Source organism: Myxocyprinus asiaticus, chromosome 46, assembly GCF_019703515.2.
Source record: "Myxocyprinus asiaticus isolate MX2 ecotype Aquarium Trade chromosome 46, UBuf_Myxa_2, whole genome shotgun sequence".
Lineage (NCBI taxonomy): Eukaryota > Metazoa > Chordata > Actinopteri > Cypriniformes > Catostomidae > Myxocyprinus > Myxocyprinus asiaticus.
This window is the reverse complement of record NC_059389.1, coordinates 15244286-15268224: the sequence shown is the minus strand read 5'-3', so window position 1 is coordinate 15268224 and position 23939 is coordinate 15244286. Positions and strand designations below refer to the sequence as shown.

The 23939-nt window shown below is 36.7% G+C and overlaps 1 protein-coding gene across 2 annotated transcripts in view; it reads left to right on the top strand.

The window, feature by feature from the left end:
- The window catches only part of atp2b1b (ATPase plasma membrane Ca2+ transporting 1b), a 34436-nt gene that overhangs the window by 7140 nt on the left and 3357 nt on the right, over window positions 1-23939 (top strand). For both annotated transcript variants that reach the window (XM_051689942.1, XM_051689943.1), the window contains exons 2-16: window positions 1402-1828; window positions 10346-10543; window positions 12174-12431; window positions 13438-13563; window positions 15309-15521; window positions 15836-15868; window positions 17386-17529; window positions 17657-17871; window positions 18760-19002; window positions 20098-20339; window positions 20860-21097; window positions 21379-21558; window positions 21641-21728; window positions 22142-22248; window positions 22921-23112. In XM_051689942.1, coding sequence (XP_051545902.1) covers window positions 1639-1828; window positions 10346-10543; window positions 12174-12431; window positions 13438-13563; window positions 15309-15521; window positions 15836-15868; window positions 17386-17529; window positions 17657-17871; window positions 18760-19002; window positions 20098-20339; window positions 20860-21097; window positions 21379-21558; window positions 21641-21728; window positions 22142-22248; window positions 22921-23112 — 2667 coding nt within the window. In that variant the 5' untranslated portion in view covers window positions 1402-1638. The remainder of the gene's footprint in view (window positions 1-1401; window positions 1829-10345; window positions 10544-12173; window positions 12432-13437; window positions 13564-15308; window positions 15522-15835; window positions 15869-17385; window positions 17530-17656; window positions 17872-18759; window positions 19003-20097; window positions 20340-20859; window positions 21098-21378; window positions 21559-21640; window positions 21729-22141; window positions 22249-22920; window positions 23113-23939) is intronic.

Below are 23939 nucleotides of genomic sequence, written 5' to 3'. Positions count from 1 at the left end.
TACACACTTTATTTGGATTTAGATTTGACAGCAAAAGGGATACAGGGAATCAAATGCATTTTGTTTGACTTCAGGTGCTCAGCATTCACATATGTTGACACTGCATCTGTTTATTAAAAATTCAGAATTTATGATTTAGCTCCCTTTACATTGATGAGTTTGAATTTGAATTGCATTTGAATTTGAATTGGAATGAAAGGAAGCAGAATTTACTGAATTGTGATTTAAACAATTTCAACAACACTGTCACACAATAGAGGAATTGCATTATTCCAACACAATGTGTGAGATGGACAATAATACATAACTTCTTTAGTGTTTAGTTTAATGTTTCCATTTTATAAGCTTTTTTCATGATGTTTGGCTCCATTTGAAGATTTTGGGTTACATTTAAGCATGCTGGGAATTTAGGGATGCACTAATGTATTGGCTGCCAATATTTATCGGCCAATTATTGGCCAAATTAAAACCATCGGCATATCGGTTGTAATTATGAAAAAACTGATGGTTTATGTATAATTAATTAGTAACATACGTTGTAAAAGCTCTGTGAATTCAAATGCACAATCCAGAAATAATAATAGCCAATAACAGTAGTAAATGTTTTATTTTTCCATGATGTGGTTGACATTTATGTGGAATTGCCCAACATGTGCATAGTGTGAATTTTCTATTTCTATTGTAATGTACTTTTGTATTAAACTGCAAAATATGAAGTGCATAAATGTTTTAGAAGTACAAAATAACCTTTTTTCATATCAATCATAATGTTCTTATTTTTAGTCATTTAATTTGTTTTATCTTCTGTTAATCTTTCATTGTGGCTCTCTTTAGAAATTTTGTCATGAGTTCAACAGATCCAACCATGTTCAATTGAAATTATTTATTTTTAGAAAAGTAAAACTTTTTTACCTCTTTGTATATTTTTAAAGCATAATTCCACAGTAAAATCTGATGACAAAATAAGGTAAGTGGCAAAAAATCGGTATCGGCCTATAATGTTTTTTAAAAAATCTGTATCGTATCTGCCAAATATTTTCATATCAGTGCATCCCTAAATGAACATTTATTTGATGGTCCATAAAATGGAAGTTTATTGAATATAATGAATGTATATGAATTGAATACAAATTTCTAAAGGTGGCATTTTTAACATTGATTATTAATATCATTTATTGTGTTTTGTGTATGATAACATGTTTATGGGTAATTCATACTAAAAATTAAATGTATTATTAAAAACTACACAAAATTTTAATTCGACTTCCTTAAATTCAATTTACAATTACAATTCTACATCCTGTTTGCCACCTCAATTCAAATTTAATAGGCATTCTTAATTCAATTCTGCTATAGTGAACTGCAATTAATTCAGTTTCTGTATTTTTGTTTTTGTTTCAGTTGTAACATGGTGTGCACCTGATGACACTGATCCAACCAAGATGAGAGAAGCTACACAGAAAAATCCAATGAAAATGGCTTTTCAAGTACACTTGGTTTGTCATTTGGAGAGTTGCTTTTTACATCCCTGAGGAATTACATCTGTTTATGAGAAATTCTGGATTTTGTCACTGAGGATTTTGCTTGCCCCAGGGGAAGCAACTTCTCCACCATTTGTTGGTGTGCTTCAGCGAGATCATGGCTAGAAACTCATTCCGTGGATTGAAGTACAAGGCAGAAGCCAATCATGATGTTGATTTTGGCTGCACAATCAAAGAGCTTCGCTCTCTCATGGAACTCAGAGGGGCAGATGGATTACAAAGAATCCAGGAATGTTATGGAGATGTTCAGGGCCTCTGCTCCAGACTGAAATCATCACCAATAGATGGTATATATTACTTTTGCTACCAGTGCTTTGCATAAAATTAAATATCGACAATATGCACTAAGTCATTTTTATTACCAAAACTTGCCTACTTTGTGTCTTAGCTGACATTCACAGAGTGCATTCCTGCATATGCTTTTTTTCTTTATTAACATGCTCTAGATGAACGTCTATGACCATTGCACCTTGTCTCTCTGTTGTTTTTTAAGTGACTTGTGCAGGAGCAGCACGTTTTTTTAGACTCCTTGTCAGGTTAAAAAGAACAAGACATTTTTAAACGAAGCTCGAGACACCTGCCTTCTGTTCTATTCCTTGTGTTGTGTCTAGCTTTCTTCAGCACAAGAATGCGTTGGCCCCTAACACTGTGATCAGGTGCGATGCAATAAAGCAACAAGCTTTATCAATGTAAATATGAGATTTGGTCTTAACATAATGCAAAAAGCGTGAAGCAACAGGATATTTTGTAAATTATTTGGTTTATATTTCTGTGGCGTTGCACTGAGTAGCCCTCCAATTGTGAAATCTCCTTGGTCCAAATGGACACAGTTATGTTAGAAAATCTATATTTGTTGGGAAACCGACAAATGAAGAATATCATTCATACCTCAATTAGGTCCTATTAAGCCAAAGGTATATAGTGAAGGTGGGGGTGGTGTAACCTAATTGATAAAGATCTAAGCTGATAATGAAAAGGTTGTAGGTTCAAACCCCACTAAGGTTGATCAATGAACTATCACCATTGTGTGCTTGAGCATAACACATATCTTCAGGTCACTTCAGGTAGACTGTCCCTTTAACAATTATACTGTAATTGCTTCGGAAGAAAGTGTCAACTAAACTAATTTGTAATCAGTAGTTTTATGTATCCCTTTTCAGTCACTTATGTGAATAGCATTGTAGCTTTTATCAAGAACCATATTTTAGCTTTGTAAGATGTTGTCAGCTTCTATCTTGTGTCCTTTGATTGCACCTTTTTATTTAGCCAGTTGCTAATCTATTAGCATGGCTGTTTTTGACCAAGTGAATGAGGATTATATGCCATATTTCTTATCAAACTATGATCTAGTATATTGATTCTACATTTTTGATAGCAATGGACCTAAATCAGGGTAGATGTCATATTTAATTTTACACAAATAAAAATGTTAGGGACAGAGGTGGGTAGAGTAGCCAAAAACTGTACTCAAGTAAAAGTACTAAGTGTTTAAAAAAATAAAATTACTCAACTAGAAGTAAAAGTACTAATGTTAATAATTACTTGAGTAAGAGTAAAAAGTACCCACCGTTAAACCTACTCTTAAAAGTATTTTCTCCAAAGAGTTACTCAAGTATATGTAATGGAGTAAATGTAGCGCATAACTATCCACCTCTGGTTAGGGATAAATGTACAGTCTGATTAGTGAGTTGTGTACCTTGGTGTCGATCAATCAACCAGAAAAATTTCAGTGGATAAAAAACTCTTTTGAAAATGTATGTCTGGTTTTTAAAATCAGACATAGCATACGACCATAACAATGTAAATCCCAAACTGACTGTACATCTTTCCCTCGCAGCCTCATTTTCATTTATACAGTTGAAGTCAGAAGTTTACATACACTTAGGTTGAAGTCATTAAAACTCATTTTTTTAACCACTCCACAGATTTCATATTAGCAAATTATAGTTTTGGCAAGTCGTTTAGGACATCTACTTTGTGCATGTCACAAGTAGCTTTTCCAACAATTATTTACAGACAGATTGTTTCACTTTTAAATGACTGTATCACAATTCCAGTGGGTCAGAAGTTTACATACACTAAGTTAATTGTGCCTTTAAGCAGCTTGGAAAATTCCAAAAAATGATGTCAAGCCTTTAGGCAATTAGCTTCTGATAGGAGGTGTACTGAATTGGAGGTGTACCTGTGGATGTATTTTTTTTGTATTTTATTTTTTTTGTATTTGTTTTTTGTATTTTTCCCCTTTTTCTCCCAATTTGGAATGGCCAATTGTTGAGTGCGTTGCTACAGAGACATAGCACTGCGGCATCCACGCTCAAGAACGAACCACATTATGGTGATCACGAGGAGGTTACCCCATGTGACTCTACCCTCCCTAGCAGCCGGGCCAATTTGGTTGCTTAGGAGACCTGGCTGGAGTCACTCAGCACATCCTGGGATTTGAACTAGCGAACTAGTAAACTCCAGGGGTGGTAGCCAGCGTCTTTACCACTGAGCTACCAAGGCCCCCATGTGGATGTATTTTAAGGCCTACCTTCAAACTCAGTGTCTCTTTGCCTGACATCATGGGAAGATCAAAAGAAATCAGCCAAGACCTCAGAAAATTTTTTTTGTGGACCTCCACAAGTCTGGTTCATCCTTTGGAGCAATCCAAATGCCTGTAGGTAACACGTTCATCTGTACAAACAATAGCATGCAAGTATAAACACCATGGGACCATGCAGCCATCATACCGCTCAGGAAGGAGACTCATTCTGTCTCCTAGAGATGAATGTAGTTTGGTGCGTAAAGTGCAAATCAATCCCAGAACAACAGCAAAGTTCCTTGTGAAGATACTGTTGGAAACAGGGAGACAAGTATCTATATCCACAGTAAAACGAGTCCTATATCGACATAACCTGAAAGGCTGCTCAGCAAGGAAGAAGCCACTGCTCCAAAACCGCCATAAAAAAGCCAGACTACAGTTTGCAAGTGCACATGGGGACAAAGATTTTACCTTTTGGAGAAATGTCCTCTGGTCCAATGAAACAAAAATGTAACTGTTTGGCCATAATGACCATTGTTATGTTTGGAGGAAAAAGGGTGAGGCTTGCAAGCTGAAGAACACCATCCCAACCGTGAAGCATGGGGGTGGCAGCATCATGTTGTGGGGGTGCTTTGCTGCAGGAGGGACTGGTGCACTTCACAAAATAGATGGCATCATGAGAATTTGTGGGCAGAACTGAAAAAGCGTGTGCGAGCAAGGAGGCCTACAAACCTGACTCAGTTACACCAGTTCTTTCTGGAGGAATGGGCCAAAATTCCAGCAACTTATTGTGAGAAGCTTGTGGAAGGCTACCCAAAACATTTGACCCAAGTTAAGCAATTTAAAGGCAATGCTACTAAATACTAACAAAGTGTATGTAAACTTCTGACCCACTGGGAATGTGATGAAAGAAGTAAAAGCTGAAATAAATCATTCTCTCTACTATTATTCTGACATTTCACATTCTTAAAATAAAGTAGTGATCCTAACTGACCTAAGACAGGAATGTTTTCTACGATTAAATATCAGGAATTGTGAAAAACTGAGTTTAAATGTATTTGGCTAAGGTGTATGTAAACTTCTGACTTCAACTGTATATACGGCATCAGCACTGACTAAGGTCTATTAAGCAGTCTTTGCATAAGATACACTGACCACAGTGTTTTAGATCCCAAACTAGATCTCAAAATGAGATTTCTGAAAGAGCATTTTGTTTCAATGAATTGATTAATGAACACAATATATTGGTATCCGAGGGCTGATTAACCTAGAACATAATGCTGCTGATTATGACAAAAATCATAATAGTCAGTTATTGCCCTTGATATTGTAATCGCGATTATTAATTATGTTTATTTGATGAAATTACTGTGATGTCAGTAAGCAGGCAACCGTGCTTCCGGGTTCTTCAGAACAGCAGGTTATGGGCAGCTCTGCAGTTTCTGCAGTAAGCAATACTTACTTTAATTATGTTTGTTAATGTTACTAAAGGTTATTATAAAGGTATATATATGATTTAAAGTTAAGAAATATATGTAGGTTCTTTTTGAACTATTGACAAACCAGATTTTAATTTCAGTCAATATGCCTGTGTGTCATGTATCATGTTGATGTATTCACATCCTCACACATTTAACACACTTCCAAAGCCTGAAAAATGTCAAACTGAGCAGCCAATTTAGATTGAAGGTACTGCATTTAAAATCTCGTATAGTGAACTTGTTCACATAAGATCATTGTTAAATCATATCTGGCCTCAAATCTGTCACAGTGGTTGCACTTTGAAAGGTAAGATCAGCTGGTTTGCGAGTTTGTGTGATTTGTTAAAATGTAAATCTACCAACAGCAGTTGTGTGTCAAATAGGTATTTATTTAAGCAGACACAATAACAAAGAAGATGGTCCATGAAATATGATGTTCAAGACTTTTTCTATGTCCAAAACAAGCCATTTTATAACTTTATAGCTGTTTAATACATAAATACAACTGTTATACTTTTTTAATAAATTGTACACAAAAATCAAGGAACGCAACAGTATTCAAACTCTCCCATTATAATGACTGAAGCTGTCACTCACTGTTTGAGCCTTGCAGTTCAGGAGCTCACTGACACAGAGTTCTGCGCTCACAAATGCTCTCATAATAAATATAGGTGTTTAAACAACACAATAAATCAGTTATTTAGACCCTGTCTGTACCTCGATTACAACGGTCGGGATTGTTTTAGTTTGCGGTAAATAAAACGGTGCGACATAGGGTTGCCACCCGTCCCATAAAATACGGGATCGTCCCGTATTTAAAGATAAAATGATGCGTCCCATTTTGAATCAATGCAAATCAATACAGGACGTGATTTGTCCCGTATTTAAGCTGGTCAGATGGCGTCACGGTGAAAATTTGCCTACGGTGGTTAAGGGACCGTCTGAAATGTCCACACATTGTGCTAAAATGTGCTAATACTGTGGAGGGTGGTAAGGGACTGTCTGAAAAGTCCACAAATGGTGGTAAAACTGTGGAGTATAAACCATCCAAAATGTATACATAAATAAGATAAAGAAGACAAATAATCAAACAAATTTAAATAAATATATTTTTAACATATAAATGATGTATTTTTTTATAAGTCATGGGTCAGGAAAGTTCTCATTTTAGCATATAAGAAAGGATATACATTTTTTATTAATAACGCATATTAAATCAATGCATTTATTGCTAAAACTATGGAGGATGTGGTTAGGGGCCGTGATCCCCCCCCCCCATTTAAATTTCCTTTTTTTAAACCTTCAAAAGTGGCAACCCTACATGCAACGAATTGAAAATAATTCAAAATTGCACACCTTTGTTCTTCAGCTTCTTTTAGAGTGTCAGATGATTTTTCTTTAGCACTAAGTTTCTTCTGCCATCGCAAACAGAGATGAAACATAGTGTAAGCAAGCATCTGGACATCAGACTATTTAAAAATTGTGCATAAGGATTGTTTGCCATGACTGATTTTCTGAAGACTCACTGCGTCTCTGATTGGCCATTGCCGTTTCATTGCTCAACGCACACGTCTGGGATTGGTTAGAAACTGAACCGCTGCAAAAACACGTTCTAAATAGAAACCATTAACGCAACAGTAGACTTAAATTGAATTATCATCAGCTTTCACGATGACATAATCGTGACAGCCGTAATCGCGATTAGTTTTTCTAATAATTGTGCAGCCCTACTAGAACATAAACTTTTAGGTAAATTACAGCTGTTCTTGTTCTTGTCTGCAAAAAGATGTTTGGGACATTACTGCCAGTCTGGCAGTATAGCTTGAATTATTTCTAAAGCCAGGTGCACACGTATGATTATTACAATCTTATATGATTGTTGCTTTTCAGATTGTATGATATAATCCCAGTGAGATGTTGGGTAAAAACCATGGCACACTGTGCGACATTATGTCAGACTGTATTGTTCAATGCACATTGTAGCCAAGACTTTGGTCCCAATCCACCCGATTGACAGCGTTGACTGGGTATTTTACTGTATCTCATCTGACCGTTGTAGGAGCAGTTACCGCACGACAGTGGTGCAAATTTTCTGACATTGCCAGAACTTCATTTGAGAATAAGAATCATCGCAATTAATCGGCTGTTGGTAAACAAGTCACACTAAGCGATCAAAGTCTGCTCATTTTACCCTACAACAAGTTGGTGAAGTCGTGTCAAAAATTGTACTGTGTGAACCCGGTTTTACTTGCTTAAAGGAATATTCCACGTTCAATACAAGTTAAGCTCAATCGACAGCATTTGTGGCATAATATTATCTCAAAACATAATGTTGACTTGCCCCTCCTTTTCTTTAAAAAAAGTAAAAATCTTGGTTACAGTGAGGCAATTACAATGGAAGTGAATGGGGCCAATTTGTAAACAGTAATACACTCACTATTTCAAAAGTGTATCCGCAACAATATGCGCTTTAACATGATTGTTGTGTAACATAATCACTTACTAACCTTTTCTGTCTAAAGTTATAGCCAGTTTTACAACTTTGTTGCCATGACAATCTAATGTCAACAAACCCTAAAACCTTAAACTGTAAAAATGATGATTTAACCTACTTTACAGCTCAAATAATACATCAGTTTTAACAGAAGAATAAATGTAAGTATTTTAATAAAATTATAAGTTTCACATTTCTGCCTCCTCCAAACATTGGTCCCCATTCACTTCCATTGTAAGTGTCTCACTGTAATTTTTTGCTTTTTTTTTTTAAAGAAAAGGAGGGACGAGTCGAAATTAAGTTTTGCAGTAATCAAAATTATGCCTCAAATTTTGTCGATTGAGCTTAACTTATATTGAATCTGGAATATTCCTTTAATTTTGGAACAAGTTATCAGGGTTATCAAGGTCACCATCATGTCATGGATTCTAGAGTTCCTCTCTCTTTTTTTTTTAATAACATTTCACCCTTTTTGATTTTATTCATCTGCTGACTGTTTCCAGTTTAGATCAATCCCTTTTCATATGATTTCAGCATGCTCAACTTCAATCATTTGTCTAACACCATGATCAGCTTATGTTTCCCTTGATAATTCCAGCAAAATATGTTTACACTCTACTCTTGTGCATTATAAATACACATCATACAGTATCTCTTGATTTTTGGTTTATAAGTCTGATTTAAGTTCGATTTTGTTTAGCTCATCAATATTTTCCAGTGAGTTTGATATGCCTTGGTTTATTCCTGTGTGCTGACACATTTAGCTCTGTTATGTGCCATAGCAATCAGCTGTAGTTGTGACAGGTGGAAGCAGATTGATTTACCTCATGTAATCCCACTCGCCTCAAACTGTGGTGCTAAGACAGGCTCTTTGTAGCTCTGCTTCATGCTATAATCTCACTGGCTGCATCTCTGCTGCACAGAATTTACATTAATTTTTGCCCTTGCCAACAGTGAGTAAAACCTTTGTGGGGGCAGAGAAATAGCATTTCGTAATCGAGCAAAGGGAGGAAGAGAGGGATTACACTTTGTGGCTGTTCATGCTGTGCTCTTGGTCACTCAAGGGTTGAAAATTAAAAAAAATCAATCCAATTGTTTTTGGTTAAAATGAACAGATCTCCCAAAAATTTAAATCCTCATGTTTTTCATAAATGAATTGATGGCAGAATTTTCATTTTTGGGTGAACTATATCCTTCAAGAAAAATTCTAGGTTTGAGATATAATGAAGCAATATAATGCACATTAATCTGTCGTTTTAGAAAATGGTTCAATCAGCATGTTTTACAGCCCCTGTATTATTTAAAAAAAAATGTATGTAACAATTGCTAACTCAAACTATATAGCTATGACTACGAGTTGATTAAGAGATGTTTAGGTGATCTAAACCAATGGTTCTCAACTGGTTTTGCTTTGAGACCCAGATTTTACAGTGGAGATCAAATAGTGACCCAACACAGTACCACAAAATTGAATTTCAATGGTTTCATGCTCTCAGTATGTTTATCCTTGTTGTGAGTAAACTCATATTTAGACATCCACTTTTTTTTTTCATGTTTTTTTTTTTTTTTTTTAAGATGAGGGCATGTCGCAACCTGTTCATTTTGGCATCTGCAAAATTTGTGACAGAAATATCGTAGAGTTTGATTAGACGTACATCCTTTGACATCAACAACAAAGTCATGGTGTTTTCTCCTTCCTTTTAAAAATTGATAAGCCTATTTATCTTGCTGTCCTAACTTTGCTCGATCATTTGGTTAGATGCACTTTATTATTTGCATTAAGCATGGATTTTCCCTCCTGTTCATGACCCTATCAGAACAGATCTGCAACCAGGCACGGCTACAGCTCTAAGATCTAAGGTGGGCCATTGGACCCTCCGGGTTGGCCGAATAGTTGAAGGGGTAGGTGGGGGTGTGGTTGCCAATGTGGGCCAAGCTCATTATTGAGGACCACTCATGCCCCCCTATGAAGCCGGGCCTGCCTGCAACCCATTTTTGTGTCACGACTCACCAGTTAAGAACCACTGTTCTAAGAATCAAATGGACATCTCTAGCTCAAAGTCAGGGGTGTTAAATAGAGCTATTGAAAAATCATCTTGTTGCAATGGTGGTATAAAATTTTTACGATTTGAACCGTTATTATTTGACTTTTAATAATATAGATTAGATTATTAAATTAGATTATTATATATTAGAAATATAAAATAAATATTACATATTTGTTCAGGTTATTTGCTCTTAAAGTCAATATATTTTTGTGAACAAAGCAATAGTAATGTTTCTTTTGCTCTTTCCTGACTTCTAGGGTTAAGTGGTCATTCTGATGACATTGCAAGAAGAAAAGAAGAATTTGGAAATAATGTTATACCTCCTAAAAAGCCAAAAACATTCCTTCAGTTAGTGTGGGAAGCATTGCAGGATGTGACTCTAATTATTTTGGAAGTTGCAGCCATTATATCCTTAGGCCTTTCCTTCTATAAACCTCCTGATGCAGAGAGAGAACGTGAGTATTGCAGGGGCATTAAGGTTGCTATGAATAATATGCCTTGATTTCTTTTGCTCAGTGCTTCTGTTGACCATGAATTTGGAATTGTAACATGGCCTAGAGGGGACATCATGCTATTATGTATTCAGTTCACTCAGGCTTTCTTTTTTTTTTAGCAAAATATATTTTCTAAAATATTTTTACCTGAGCTCTGGTGTATATTTAGCGGTAAAATCTTGTAAATCATGCTGTTTAGTGTGTTTTCAATTGTACAGTTTTCTTTTTCAGTAAATCATACTCCTATAATCTCACTACATTAGTTATTTAGTTACAAGTGCAACTGAAGGTCCTTAAAGTAAAACAGATTTAATTCTGTCATCATTTACTCTCCCTAATGTTGTTCCAAACATGTATGACTTTCTTGGAACACAAATGGTGAAGTTTTGAAGAATATACTGGCCAGTGTGAATTAGGAATGGGGCTGTCAAGCTCCAAAGTGGTAAAAAGTACCATAAAAGTATAAAAAATGTAGGCCATATGATCGCTTTGTGTGAGGAATAGACCAAAATGTAAGTCATTGTTCACTGATAATCTTCCCCTCCAGTGAGCTGTTAACCTCTGTGACCAGATCATTGAGTCAGTGAGTTAAACTTCTCTCATGAACTCGTCAAGGAGAGCTAGGTCAAAGGTCAAGATTTTCAGTAAATAATGGCATAAATGTATGTCTGTTCCTCACACAAAGCCATCATATGGCTTCAGAAAACTTGGAATATATTGCACAAGTCATATAGACTACTTTTATGGTGCTGGACAGCCCCAGTCTTCATTCACTTTCATTATATGAAAAAGAGTGGAGTGGACACAATATTCTGTTCTATTTTAAAGGAATGTTAACTTTTCATTTAAAACAGCAGTATCTCCTAAATGACCACATTAAAGGAATATTCCGGGTTCAATGCAAGTTAAGCTAAATCAACAGCATTTGTAGCATAATGTTGAACCACAAAAAAGATTATGATTTTTCTGTCCTTTTCCTTAAAAAAAAAAAAACGAGGTTACAGTGAGGCACTTACAATGGAAGTAAATGTGGCCAATTTTTGGAGGGTTTAAAGACATAAATGTGAAACGTATAATTTTATAAAAGCACTTACATTTATTCTTCTGTTAGAAGTCGTATTATTTGAGCTGTAAAGTTCTTTAAATCATCATTTTTAAGTCATTTTATGGTTTTAGGGTTTGTTGACATTAAATCATCATGGCAACAGAGCTGTAAAATTGACTATTACACAGAAAATTAATTAATTTAATTTAATTAATAAATTAAATTAAGGTTAGTAAGTGATTTTATCACACTAAAATCATTTTAACACGCATATTGTTTATGTCTTATGGCTATACTTTTGAATCAGTGAGTATTTTAACATTTACGAATTGGCTCCATTCATTCCATTGTAAGTGCCTCACTGGAACCCAAATTTGTGCTTTTTTTTAAAGAAAAGGAGGACCGAGTCAAAATAATATTTGTGGCAATCAATGTTATGCCACAAATGCTGTCGATTGAGCTTAACTTGTATTAAACCTGGAATATTCCTTTAAGACTTTAAGTCGTTAATGTGCCTATTTTCAAGTGTGTGTGTTATTGGTGCAGACTGTGGCAGCGCGGCTGGAGGAGTTGAGGATGATGGTGAGGCAGAGGCAGGGTGGATTGAGGGTGCTGCCATTCTCCTGTCCGTTATCTGTGTGGTTCTAGTCACTGCCTTTAATGACTGGAGCAAAGAGAAGCAGTTCCGCGGGCTGCAGAACCGCATTGAACAAGAGCAGAAGTTTTCTGTGGTCCGAGGTGGACAGGTCATTCAGATTCCTGTGGCCGAGATTGTGGTTGGAGACATCGCTCAAGTAAAATATGGTAACAATATAGTCTTCCTTGAGATTCATCTCTTGTATTTCTGGTATTTGGATAACTAAACTAAACACCATGTAATCAGACTAGCATATTTTCCCCCTTAATAAAGTAACAATATTTCATTTAACATCAGGTGTCTTCAACAAGGAGTCCATGGTGGTACTGCAGGGGCCAACCAATTCTTATTTGAACTCAAACAAATTTCTGTGAAAAAAGTATGAGTTGAATAAAAGTTAAAGAAAAACCAAAGTTAAAGAAGCTAAAGCTCAGCTAAATGTTTCAGTGTTTTTCCCATATTAAAATGAATTAAAAGTAAAATGATTAAAATGCAGTGTACAAGTATATGACTCTACATCATTGATTGTTTGAATGACTTTGTGATGTAGCCATCATAACAATGTAAGTACATAAATATGGTACAATATGAATGTTATTATAGGCCAGGCTTAAAATGCAACTGTTTTTGTACAATATGTAACAAGGGGTCCCTGCTCTTCTCTCTGTTTACCAAGGGATACATGCATAGCCTCAAAATGGATGAATACCCCTGTTTTAAAGTGACAGAAAATCTGAATTTTTATGTATTTCCTGTGAACATGAATTCAAAGTACTGTTAAAGGGATAGTTCACCCAAAAATGAAAATCATTTACCCTTATGTTAAAAGACTTTCTGTCTTCCATGGAACACAGAAGGATATGTTAGGCAGAATGCCTCAGTCACTATTCACTTTCATTGTATGGATGAAAGTGAATGGTGACTGAGAATACAACTCTGCCTATCAACTCCTTTTGTGTTCCATAAAAGAAAGAAAGTCCTACAGGTTGAGTAAATGAGAACAGAATTAAAATTTTCGGGTGAACTATTCCTTTAAAGTATGTAAAATACAGTTTAGTCGTTGGTTTGTTTTTGTTGTTGTTGTTTATTCTGTTGCATTGGCAGTGCTTTAGTGCAAACATCTGTCTGTTGTGTCTCAGACGAAACCATCTGTCCAATGCTCTGTGCTTGCAGGTGACCTCCTTCCTGCTGACGGTTTGCTAATCCAAGGGAACGATCTCAAAATTGATGAGAGCTCGCTCACTGGAGAGTCAGACCATGTCAAAAAAACTTTGGACAAAGACCCCATGCTGCTTTCAGGTTTTGATACACTTCATTTATTACAATGTTAAATTTCTGGTATCAATCAAAACGTTAAATAAAAGTTTGACATTATTATAGCTATACATTTGTTGAATTATTTAATGAAATACACAGCATGTTACACATAAATAAGTGTACAGTACACCATGTAAATTTGATACATTTCAGTTGATCAAATATCTAAACTAAAGTGCAATATACTCATGTTGTTATTGCTGGCATGACTGTAGATAGTAGAGAACTGTATAATCTAACACAGGGAACGGGCAACTATTTAACATCTATTTTAGCAGAGCATTTATTGTGTTATGATATCTTGTGCATTATATACTGCTACCTTTTTATTTGGTGATGATTTGATTTTATAAGTAATAGCCATTATTTATTTAATTTATACATCTAATTTGGTATAATCAATATAACTAATTGAAGTGTTTACTGTAACATAAATGGTTGTAATAAAATGCCAGGAGGCAAAAATTGCCCCTTAAAGGAATGTTCCAGGTTCAATACAGGTTAGGCATAATCGACAGCATTTGTGGCATAATGTTGATTACCACAAAAAATAATTTCAACTCGTCCCTCCTTTTCTTTAAAAAAAGCGAAAATCTGGGTTACAGTGAAGCACTTACAACTGAAGTGAATGGGGACACTTTTTGAGGTTTTAAAGACATAAACGTGAAGCGTATAATTTTATAAGAGCACTTACGTTAATTCTTCTGTTTAAACTACTGTATTATTTGAGCTGTAAAGTTTAAATTGTCATTTTTACAGTCATTTTAGGGTTTTAGGGTTTGTTGACATTACATCTTCTTGGCAACAAAATTGTAAAATTGGCTGACTTCACACAGAAAAGGGTTGAAAGCGATTTTATCAGACTAAAATCATTTTAACACGCATATTGTTTATATCTTGTGGTTACACTTTTAAAACATTGAGTATTTTAACATTTACTGATTGGCCCCATTCACTTCCATTGTAAGTGCCTCACTGGAACCCATATGTTTGCTCTTTTTTTTAAAGAAAAGGAGGGATGGGAGCCTGGGTAGCTCAGTGGTAAAATATGCTGTCTACCACCCCTGAAGTTCGCTAGCTCGCTAGTTCAAATCCCAGGGCATGCTGAGTGACTCCAGCCAGGTCTCCTAAGCGACCAAATTGGCCCAGTTGCTAGGGAGGGTAGAGTCACATGGGATAAACTCCTCATGGTCGCTGTAATGTGGTTCGTTCTCAATGGGGCGCGTGGTGAGTTCAGCGTGGTTGCCACAGTGGATGGCATGAAGCCTCCACACACACTATGTCTCCATGGCAACATGCTCAACAAGCCACATGATAGAGGCAACTGGGATTCGTCCTCCGCCACCTGGACTGAGGCGAATCACTACACAACCATGAGGATTTAAAAAAAAAAAAAAAAACACACTGGGAATTGGGCATTCCAAATTGGGAGAAAAAGGGGAAAAATCCAAAAAAAGAAGAAAAAAAAAGAAAAGGAGGGATACAATGAAATTATTTTTTGTGGTAATCAACATTATCCCACAAATGCTGTCGACTGAGTTTAACTTGTATTGAACCCAGAATATTCCTTTAATAAAAGACATTGCAGTGTACCTACCACCCCTATTAAAAATGAGGCTACAATATGTCACTCTTTTGGCTTTAAGTGTTATTTATATGGTCATGTTAAGTCCAGTTATTTGTCCAAACTATCTGCTCTTATCCCCATTTTACCATGTTTACCTCAGGCACACATGTGATGGAGGGCTCGGGTAAAATGCTGGTCACTGCAGTAGGGGTGAACTCTCAGACTGGCATCATCTTCACTCTGCTTGGAGGTGGTGAAGATGATGATGATGATGATGAGGAGAAAAAAGAAGAGAAGGAGAGGAAAAAAAGAGAGAGGAAAGAGAAAAAGAGAGAAAATGAGAGGAAAAATAATGAAAAAGAAAAAAAGAAACGTACGTTTCTGAAATGCATTCCCAATAGGGTTCCAAAAGACTATCGTTGTATTACTAAAGATTTAGTCATGTTAGTCTCATGTTCCCCCTTCAGCTCTTTTTTTAAAAAAATTAATTTTAAAATCAATGATGCAGACTATTTGACTAGGGATGGTGTAACAGATCTGAGTGACTCTGCAAACATAAAACTGTTTAAGATACCCTTCACCCACTTTATGGAGCTTCATATACGTATATCTCAGTCTTATCACATTCCTGATTCTTACATTTCTAAAATAGTAGATTTCTTATCAACATATCTCTTTTTCCTACAGACAAAAATCAAGACGGAACAGATGAAAATAAAGGTGAGGATCAGCACTTAAAGTGCTTGAATTGGACGTCTTCACATTTCCTTTAGACCATTCATAACCTGTAAGAATAGTACAGGAAGTAGCATTCATTGACAATGTTCAGTCAGTAGCTGCTGTACTGCCCTTAGCTTGTGCCTTTCTTGTGTTATGGTGTCTTGAGTGTGTAAGTTGAGAGAATGTCCTGTGAACATATGGCTGGAACCAGTGGCTACATGACAGGTGCTCTTCACTCTTTTCATGGTGATTAGCAATAAGAAGATTAGCGTCTTTGGTCTGACAGTGTTGCTTTTTCCTCTTGTCCACTTACAGACAGACTGACACATAAACCTCCAGTGTGTATTTCAGTGTGTACATTAATGTGCTATAATGATTATTGTATAATGGTAAATATATAAAACGTGTGTCTCATCAACAACATCTCAATCAAGATCTATGATTTAGGAAACTTTGTAAAAAAAAAAGTGAGAAGGCATTTTAAACTGGTTCTTCACTGAGCTTATGCTTTAGACAAAGTGTCCAGTTTATTTTTTTGTCAAATATACATCTTTTAAAGGAATATTTCGGGTTCAATACAGGTTTAGCACAATCAACAGCATTTGTGGTGTAATGTTGATTAATGCAAAAATTTATTTCAACTCGTCCCTCCATTTCTGTGAAAAAAATGCAAAAATCTGGGTTCCAGTGAGGCACTTACAATGGAAGTGTGAATCGGGCCAATCCGGCCAAAACGTTAAAATACTCACTGTTTCACAAGTATAACCATAATACGTAAACAATATGTCTGTTAGTGTGATTTTAGTGTGATAAAATTGCTTACTAACCTTTTCTGTGTAAAGTTATGTCCAATTTTACAACTTCATTGCCATGACAATGGAAACCTGCCGAAAATCCTGTAATCCTGGTAAATTAGTAGTTCAGTGCAAAAACGATGACTTAGTCAACTTTACAGCTCAAATAATACACACATTTTAACAGAGCAATTAATGCAAGAGGTTTTATGAAACTAAAAGCTTCAAATCTTTTTTTTTAAACCCTCCAAAAATTGGCCCCATTCACTTCCATTGTAAATGCCTCACTGTAACCTCCATTTTTGCTTTTTTTCAAAGAAATGGAGGGACGAGTAGAAAAGATTTTTTGTGGTAATTCACATTATGCCACAAATGCTGTTGATTGCAGCTAAACTTTTATTGAACCCGAAATATCCCTTAAAGAGGTAGTGTAATGTCAAATTATTTCAGTGTACAATGGTTAGCAAATTAATTTGTGCATATAAATGTAATTAAAATGCACAGAGCTATTGGCATTCCCAACAATGGAAGCCAGTTTTGATAGATGCATTTCAAATACACCAATAAAAGCATGTTTAATAGAATAAAGTAATGGAGTTTTTTCATTTTCATTAATGGCCCAATAGAGTCAGACAACACATGAAATGCTAAAGCATGGTAAAACCTTTACTAAACACGTGTATAAAGGTCAGATTGATAGTTTTGACTTTGTGTTTCATTCAGATAAGGATGGAGGTACGGTGGAGATGGAGCCCCTCAACAGTGATGATGGAGCAGAAGAAGAGAAAAAGTCTAAGTTACCAAAGAAAGAGAAATCTGTGCTTCAAGGGAAGCTTACCAAACTAGCCGTACAAATTGGAAAAGCAGGTACAAAATATAGATTTACGATTTGTACTCATTGGACCTGGCATCGGTGTCTTGATTCATTAATGCTACCTTGTTTCAAAAACTTTTGTATTTTACGGCTATGTATGTTGATATGTTTATTTGCCAGGTCTCTTGATGTCAGCCATCACGGTCCTCATTCTTGTGGCGCTCTTTTTGTTGGACACTTTCTGGGTTCAGGGGCTTCCCTGGACCAAAGACTGCACTCCCATCTACATTCAGTTCTTTGTTAAATTCTTCATAATCGGTGTCACTGTGCTGGTTGTTGCCGTGCCTGAGGGCCTACCCCTCGCTGTCACCATCTCATTAGCCTATTCTGTCAAAGTATGTGGGCTGTTTTTCTGTATCCTGTGTTAATGGGAATGATCTTGCTGAACTGGTGTGACTGTGATTATGTCAAATTTGTTTATTGAATCTATGAATCTAGCTACTGTATATAATTGGGTAAAAATGCCACATAAAGTGACAAAACTGACCCAAATATTTAAAATAAGTACATCAATCAACAGCATTTGTGGCATAACATTCATTAACAAAATTAATTTTGACTTGCCTCTCCTTTTCTTTAAAAAAAGTAAAAATTGTGGTTACACTGAGGCACTTACAATGGAAGTGAATGGGGCCAGTCTGTAAACATTAAAATATTCACTGTTTCAAAAGAACAGCCATAAGATATAATCAAAATGCATGTTAACATAATTTATGTGTGATAAAATCACTTACTAACCTTTTCTGATTAAAGTTATAGCCAATTTTACAACTTCCTTGCCATGGCAACCTAATGCCGTAAAACCTAAAACCCTAAATTGACTGTTAAAACAATGATTTTAACTACTTATCAGCTCAAATAATACGTGAGTTTTAACAGAATAATTAATGTAAGTAGTTTTATACAATTATAAGCTTCACATTTCTGCCTTTAAACCCTTCAAAAATTGGTCTTATTCACTTCCATTGTCCTTCGCTGTAACTTCAATTTATTAATTTTTTTTTAAGAAAAAGGTTAGGGTTAGGTAATTTTGATGGTAATCAACATTATGCCACAAATGCTGCAGATTTAGCCGAACTTGTATTGAGCCTGCAATATTTCTTAAAAAAAAAAAAAAAAAGAAAAAGTTAATTTTGACATAGATTGCATCATTTCTATCAATAAATGTTCTCATCATTTTGCATTGTAAATATATCTTTCTGTTCATTTGTTATTCCCTGTAGAAAATGATGAAGGATAACAACCTAGTGAGACATCTGGACGCTTGTGAGACGATGGGCAATGCCACTGCAATCTGCTCTGATAAAACGGGCACCTTAACCATGAACAGAATGACGGTGGTTCAGGTGTATATTGCAGACAGACACTACAGGAAGGTCCCAGAGCCTGATCTGATTCCAGGCAAAATCATGAACCTGCTTACAACAGGCATCAGTGTCAACTGTGCATACACTTCCAATATCATGGTAAAAACTATATATTGTGTGAATATTATATGTGAAAGTCTTGAGTCCTAAAAAACTAAAATCGAAATATTTATAAATACAGTGTGGTCCAAAAGAGACCATTAGTGAAAATGCTTCTATTTAGCATTTTTCACATAAAAAACCAAATGTTTTGTTATATGTTCTGCACAGAAATATGAGTCGAAAAATGTAAAGACATTTCAGAATTTCTTAGTATTTGGTATGCCCCCCTTTTGCTTCAATCGAGCTGGCATTAACTCCACACATTTGTGCAAAACCTAATGATCCATGTTATTCCAGCATGATTTGTGAATGTTCCATGGAAGCAATGAAAATCTGGCCTTTTGTACAAAAGAGTTAACATGGTCAGTGTCACAAATTTGCTTACTTTTGATTAGTGAACAAAAATAGTGCAGAATCTTACATATTTCTTATATATTTTATGTCATAACATTAAAAAAATCCTAAAACAGTTTATTTCGATTTTGAATACCAGATTTTCAGTGTGGTCTCACACTTTTGGACCCCACTTTATAACAAAAAAGAAATATGATATCTTTTTTTAATAGTCTTATATTAGGACTTGGATCTTTAAAAAAAAAAAAAAAACGTATCCCCTATTCTCTCAATTTGGAATGCCCAATTCCCACTACTTATTAGGTCCTCGTGGTGGCACGGTTACTCACCTCAATCCAGGTGGTGGAGGACAAGTCTCAGTTGCCTCCGTTTCTGAGACCATCAATCCGCACATCTTATCATGTGGCTCGTTGTGCATGACACCGCAGAGACTCACAGCATGTGGAGGCTTATGCTATTCTCCACGATCCACGCACAACTTACCATGTGCCCCATTGAGAGTGAGAACCACTCATTGCAATCACAAGGAGGTTACCCCATGTGACTCTACCCTCCCTAGCAACCGGGCCAATTTGGTTGCTTAGGAGACCTGGCTGGAGTCACACAGCACACCCTGGATTCGAACTCGCGACTCCAGGGGTGATAGTCAGCTTCAATACTCGCTGAGCTACCCAGGCCCCCTTGGATCTTTTTTTGTAGGATTAGACTTTTGTAAATTAACCTTTTATGTTTCTCTAGCCTCCTGAGAAAGACGGCGGTCTGCCCCGTCAAATTGGGAACAAAACAGAATGTGCCTTGCTGGGGTTTTCCCTTGACTTACGAAAAGATTACCAAATGATTCGCAATGAATATCCAGAGGAAAAACTGTTCAAAGTATACACCTTTAACTCAGTGAGGAAATCCATGAGCACAGTCCTAAAAAACTCTGACAGAAGTTACCGTATGTTCAGCAAAGGAGCCTCAGAAATCCTCCTGAAGAAGTAAGTATGCATTTTCGACAAGAATGTTTCTCTGGTTAAGAAACTACAGTGCAGTATTTCTTTCCATAAAGGTAAAGTGTGTAAGTTTTTCAATGTTAAAATACTTTCTCCCATCCTATTTCAGCTAAATATGCAAAAACAACTACAAGTAAGGGCTTTGTAGGTTGATTTCCTCGAAAATTGGTAACACTGTGGCTCTGTGACACTATCAAAACATGTTTGTTTGAGGATCCTAACCAGCCCGAAACAGCAACATTGGTTTAACCGATGCCCTGAGTTTGGGGCGGGGCGGGGCTATCTGCTTGGCTGACCAATGGAAGATGTTCAGAAAAAAAAAAAAACATGCCAGTGGAACAGAAATTACACACTTCACCTTTAAAGAGGAACCACTAAATAATAGCATGCTGGTTAACTAATGAAAGCTCAGTAATACTAATTGTTTTGAAATAATCAATGAAGACTGTATTATTCTGTGTATATCTATAGATGTTTGTTATCTATTCATTTAATATTTTCCCAGGTGTTGTAAAGTCCTGTCAGCCAATGGCGACGCCAAAGTCTTTAAGCCCAGGGATCGGGAAGATGTGGTGAAAAAGGTGATTGAGCCCATGGCCTCAGAGGGCTTGAGGACCATCTGCCTGGCCTACAGGGACTTTCCTCTCTCAGATGGGGAACCAGACTGGGACGATGAGACAGATATACTGACTGGACTCACATGCATTTGTATAGTGGGCATTGAGGATCCTGTTCGGTCAGAGGTAACTGCTCACCAGACGAATTCTCTTTCATATGCTTCAAATATACAGTAAAAGTGATCCTTAAAGGAATAGCTCACCCAAAAATGTCCACAGGTTTGAAACGACATGAGGGTGAATAAATGATGACAGAATTTTAATTTTTAGGTGAACTGTTACTTTAAATAGAGACAACCTTTGTCTCAACTCCAAATAACAAACTTGTTTGCCTAAGCGAGTCCTCGGTGCTCAAAGTCAGCATGTGGTTGTTGACACTTAACTCCTGGGTGATATTATCATCACAGGTCCCAGAAGCTATTAAAAAGTGCCAGCGAGCAGGCATCACTGTGCGCATGGTCACTGGGGACAACATTAACACAGCTCGAGCTATTGCAACCAAGTGTGGTATTCTCCATCCTGGCGATGACTTCCTGTGCATTGAAGGAAAAGAGTTCAATAGGCGGATACGCAATAACCTGGGAGAGGTGAGATGGTAACAAAAGCTTTTTATTTAGTACTCTTTATTGAGATGGAAGCTCAACAGCAAAGCTCTCACCCTCTTTTCAGATCGAGCAAGAACGTATTGACAAGATCTGGCCCAAACTGCGTGTACTTGCAAGATCTTCTCCTACTGATAAGCATACTTTGGTAAAAGGTAATAAGCTCATCTGCATCACATTTTAAAGGGATGGTTCACCCAAAAATGAAAATGTATTTACTCATCCTCATCGCGTTCCAAATCTGTATGACTTTCTTTTTTCTGTGGAACACAACAGAAATGTTAGACAGAATGACAGCCTCTGTCCCCATTCACTTTTCACTTTTTTTTGTATGAAAATAAAAAAGATGCAATGAAAGTGAATGGTGACTTAGTATATTATTCTGATTAACATCTCCTTTTGTGTTCCATGGAATAAAGAAAGTCATACGGGTTTGGAACTCCATTAAGGTTAGTATATGGTGACAAAAGTTTCCTTTTTGGGTGAACTATACCTTTAACTCTTGTGATATACGTATATTATGATCTGAATGATTGAAGCATATGAAGCATTCTGGTTTCTCTCAAAGGTATAATCGATAGCACCATTGTAGAACAAAGACAAGTAGTTGCTGTCACAGGAGACGGAACCAATGATGGCCCTGCGTTGAAAAAAGCAGATGTTGGATTTGCAATGGTAAGACTTTTCAGATTATTAAGCTGTCTAAAGCTGTTTTTTATCCAAAGAAGATACATAAAGTACTTAAGTTTGCATGGGGGCCTGGGTAGCTCAGTGGAAAAAGATGCTGGCTACCACCCCTGGAGTTCACTAGTTCGAATCCCAGGGCGTGCTGAGTGACTCCAGCCAGGTCTCCTAAGCAACCAAATTGGCCCGGTTGCTAGGGAGGGTAGAGTCACATGGAGTAACCTCCTCGTGTTCGCTATAATGTGGTTCGTTCTCAGTGGGGCGCGTAGTGAGTTGAGCGTGGATGCTGCGGTGGATGGCATGAACCCTCCACACGTGCTATGTCTCCGTGGCAACGCGCTCAACAAGCTACGTGATAAGATGTGCAGGCTGGCGTCTCAGACGCGGAGGCAGCTGGGATTTGTCCTCTGCCACCCGGATTGAGGCGAATCACTATGCGACCATGAGGACTTAAAAGCGCACTGGGAATTGGGCATTCCAAATTAGGTGGGGAAAAAAAAAACTTACATTTGCATTACTAAACCAACACTGTAATAGACCTGACAGATGCACATGAAAATGATTATTGAAGCTATGACAAGTGAAAGAAGAAACACATGACACATTGTTAATCAAATTTGACAGTGATGTGTCATGTTGAGCTTGATGTGATTTGTCTCTTAGGGCATTGCTGGTACAGATGTGGCCAAAGAGGCATCAGACATTATCTTGACAGATGATAATTTCACCAGCATTGTAAAAGCAGTGATGTGGGGAAGGAACGTCTATGACAGCATCTCCAAGTTCCTCCAATTTCAGCTGACTGTCAATGTTGTGGCTGTGATTGTGGCATTTACTGGAGCCTGTATCACACAGGTCAGACCTTAGAATTCAATTTCTTTCTCCTCTTCCAGTCTAAAGGCCCCAGCACACTTCATACGAAATCGAAGAACGAACGGGTGTGATGTCATTTCTAAATAAATCTGGCCAAAACAAATGTGTTTTTGAGTTTGTTTCGGTGGTTTGTTACAGCTCGCCAGTGCAAACTTTCAGGAAAACTTTGTACCGGCTGCTAAGCACCTTCTTACTGCCATTGGTCCATGTCATCAGTTGGTGTGACCTGAAGCTCCACCTACTTTGAGGCAGACAGATTTTTCAATAGTACATTAAGTCAGTAAACATAAACATTTATTAGCTAACTGGTGCAAACTTTCCTACATCTGTACAATCATTCACGTAGAGAGACTTTCCAAGAACATGTCATACAGTTTTTTTGTTTAAATAGTCTACAAAAGGAATCAAATCTACTCAATTACTCTTAAGTGCCCATTTGTTTTATATGCTGCTTCACTAATGTGCCATCTGCAGTGAAAGCCATTCACACCTCTGCCCATAGTAAGGTATGCCTGTCATCATTATTTTGTATGTATTCTGCCCATTAAGATGGTTTTATAAAACCATCTTTGCATTGGTATCAGTGTCATCATCAAATACAATTACAGAGTGTAATCAGTGCATATTATGGCAGCGTATAGAGTGTTAGCACATTAGCACCATGAATGTAGAATGTAAACATGACAAATTACATGAAACGACAAATTACATAAATGCACTTCAAAACGCCTCCCACAGTGGTGTGGCCAGTGTCTTTGGCTCTGAGCGAAGAACAAAGAACTTCCCTGGAGTATGCTGGGCCTTTAGTT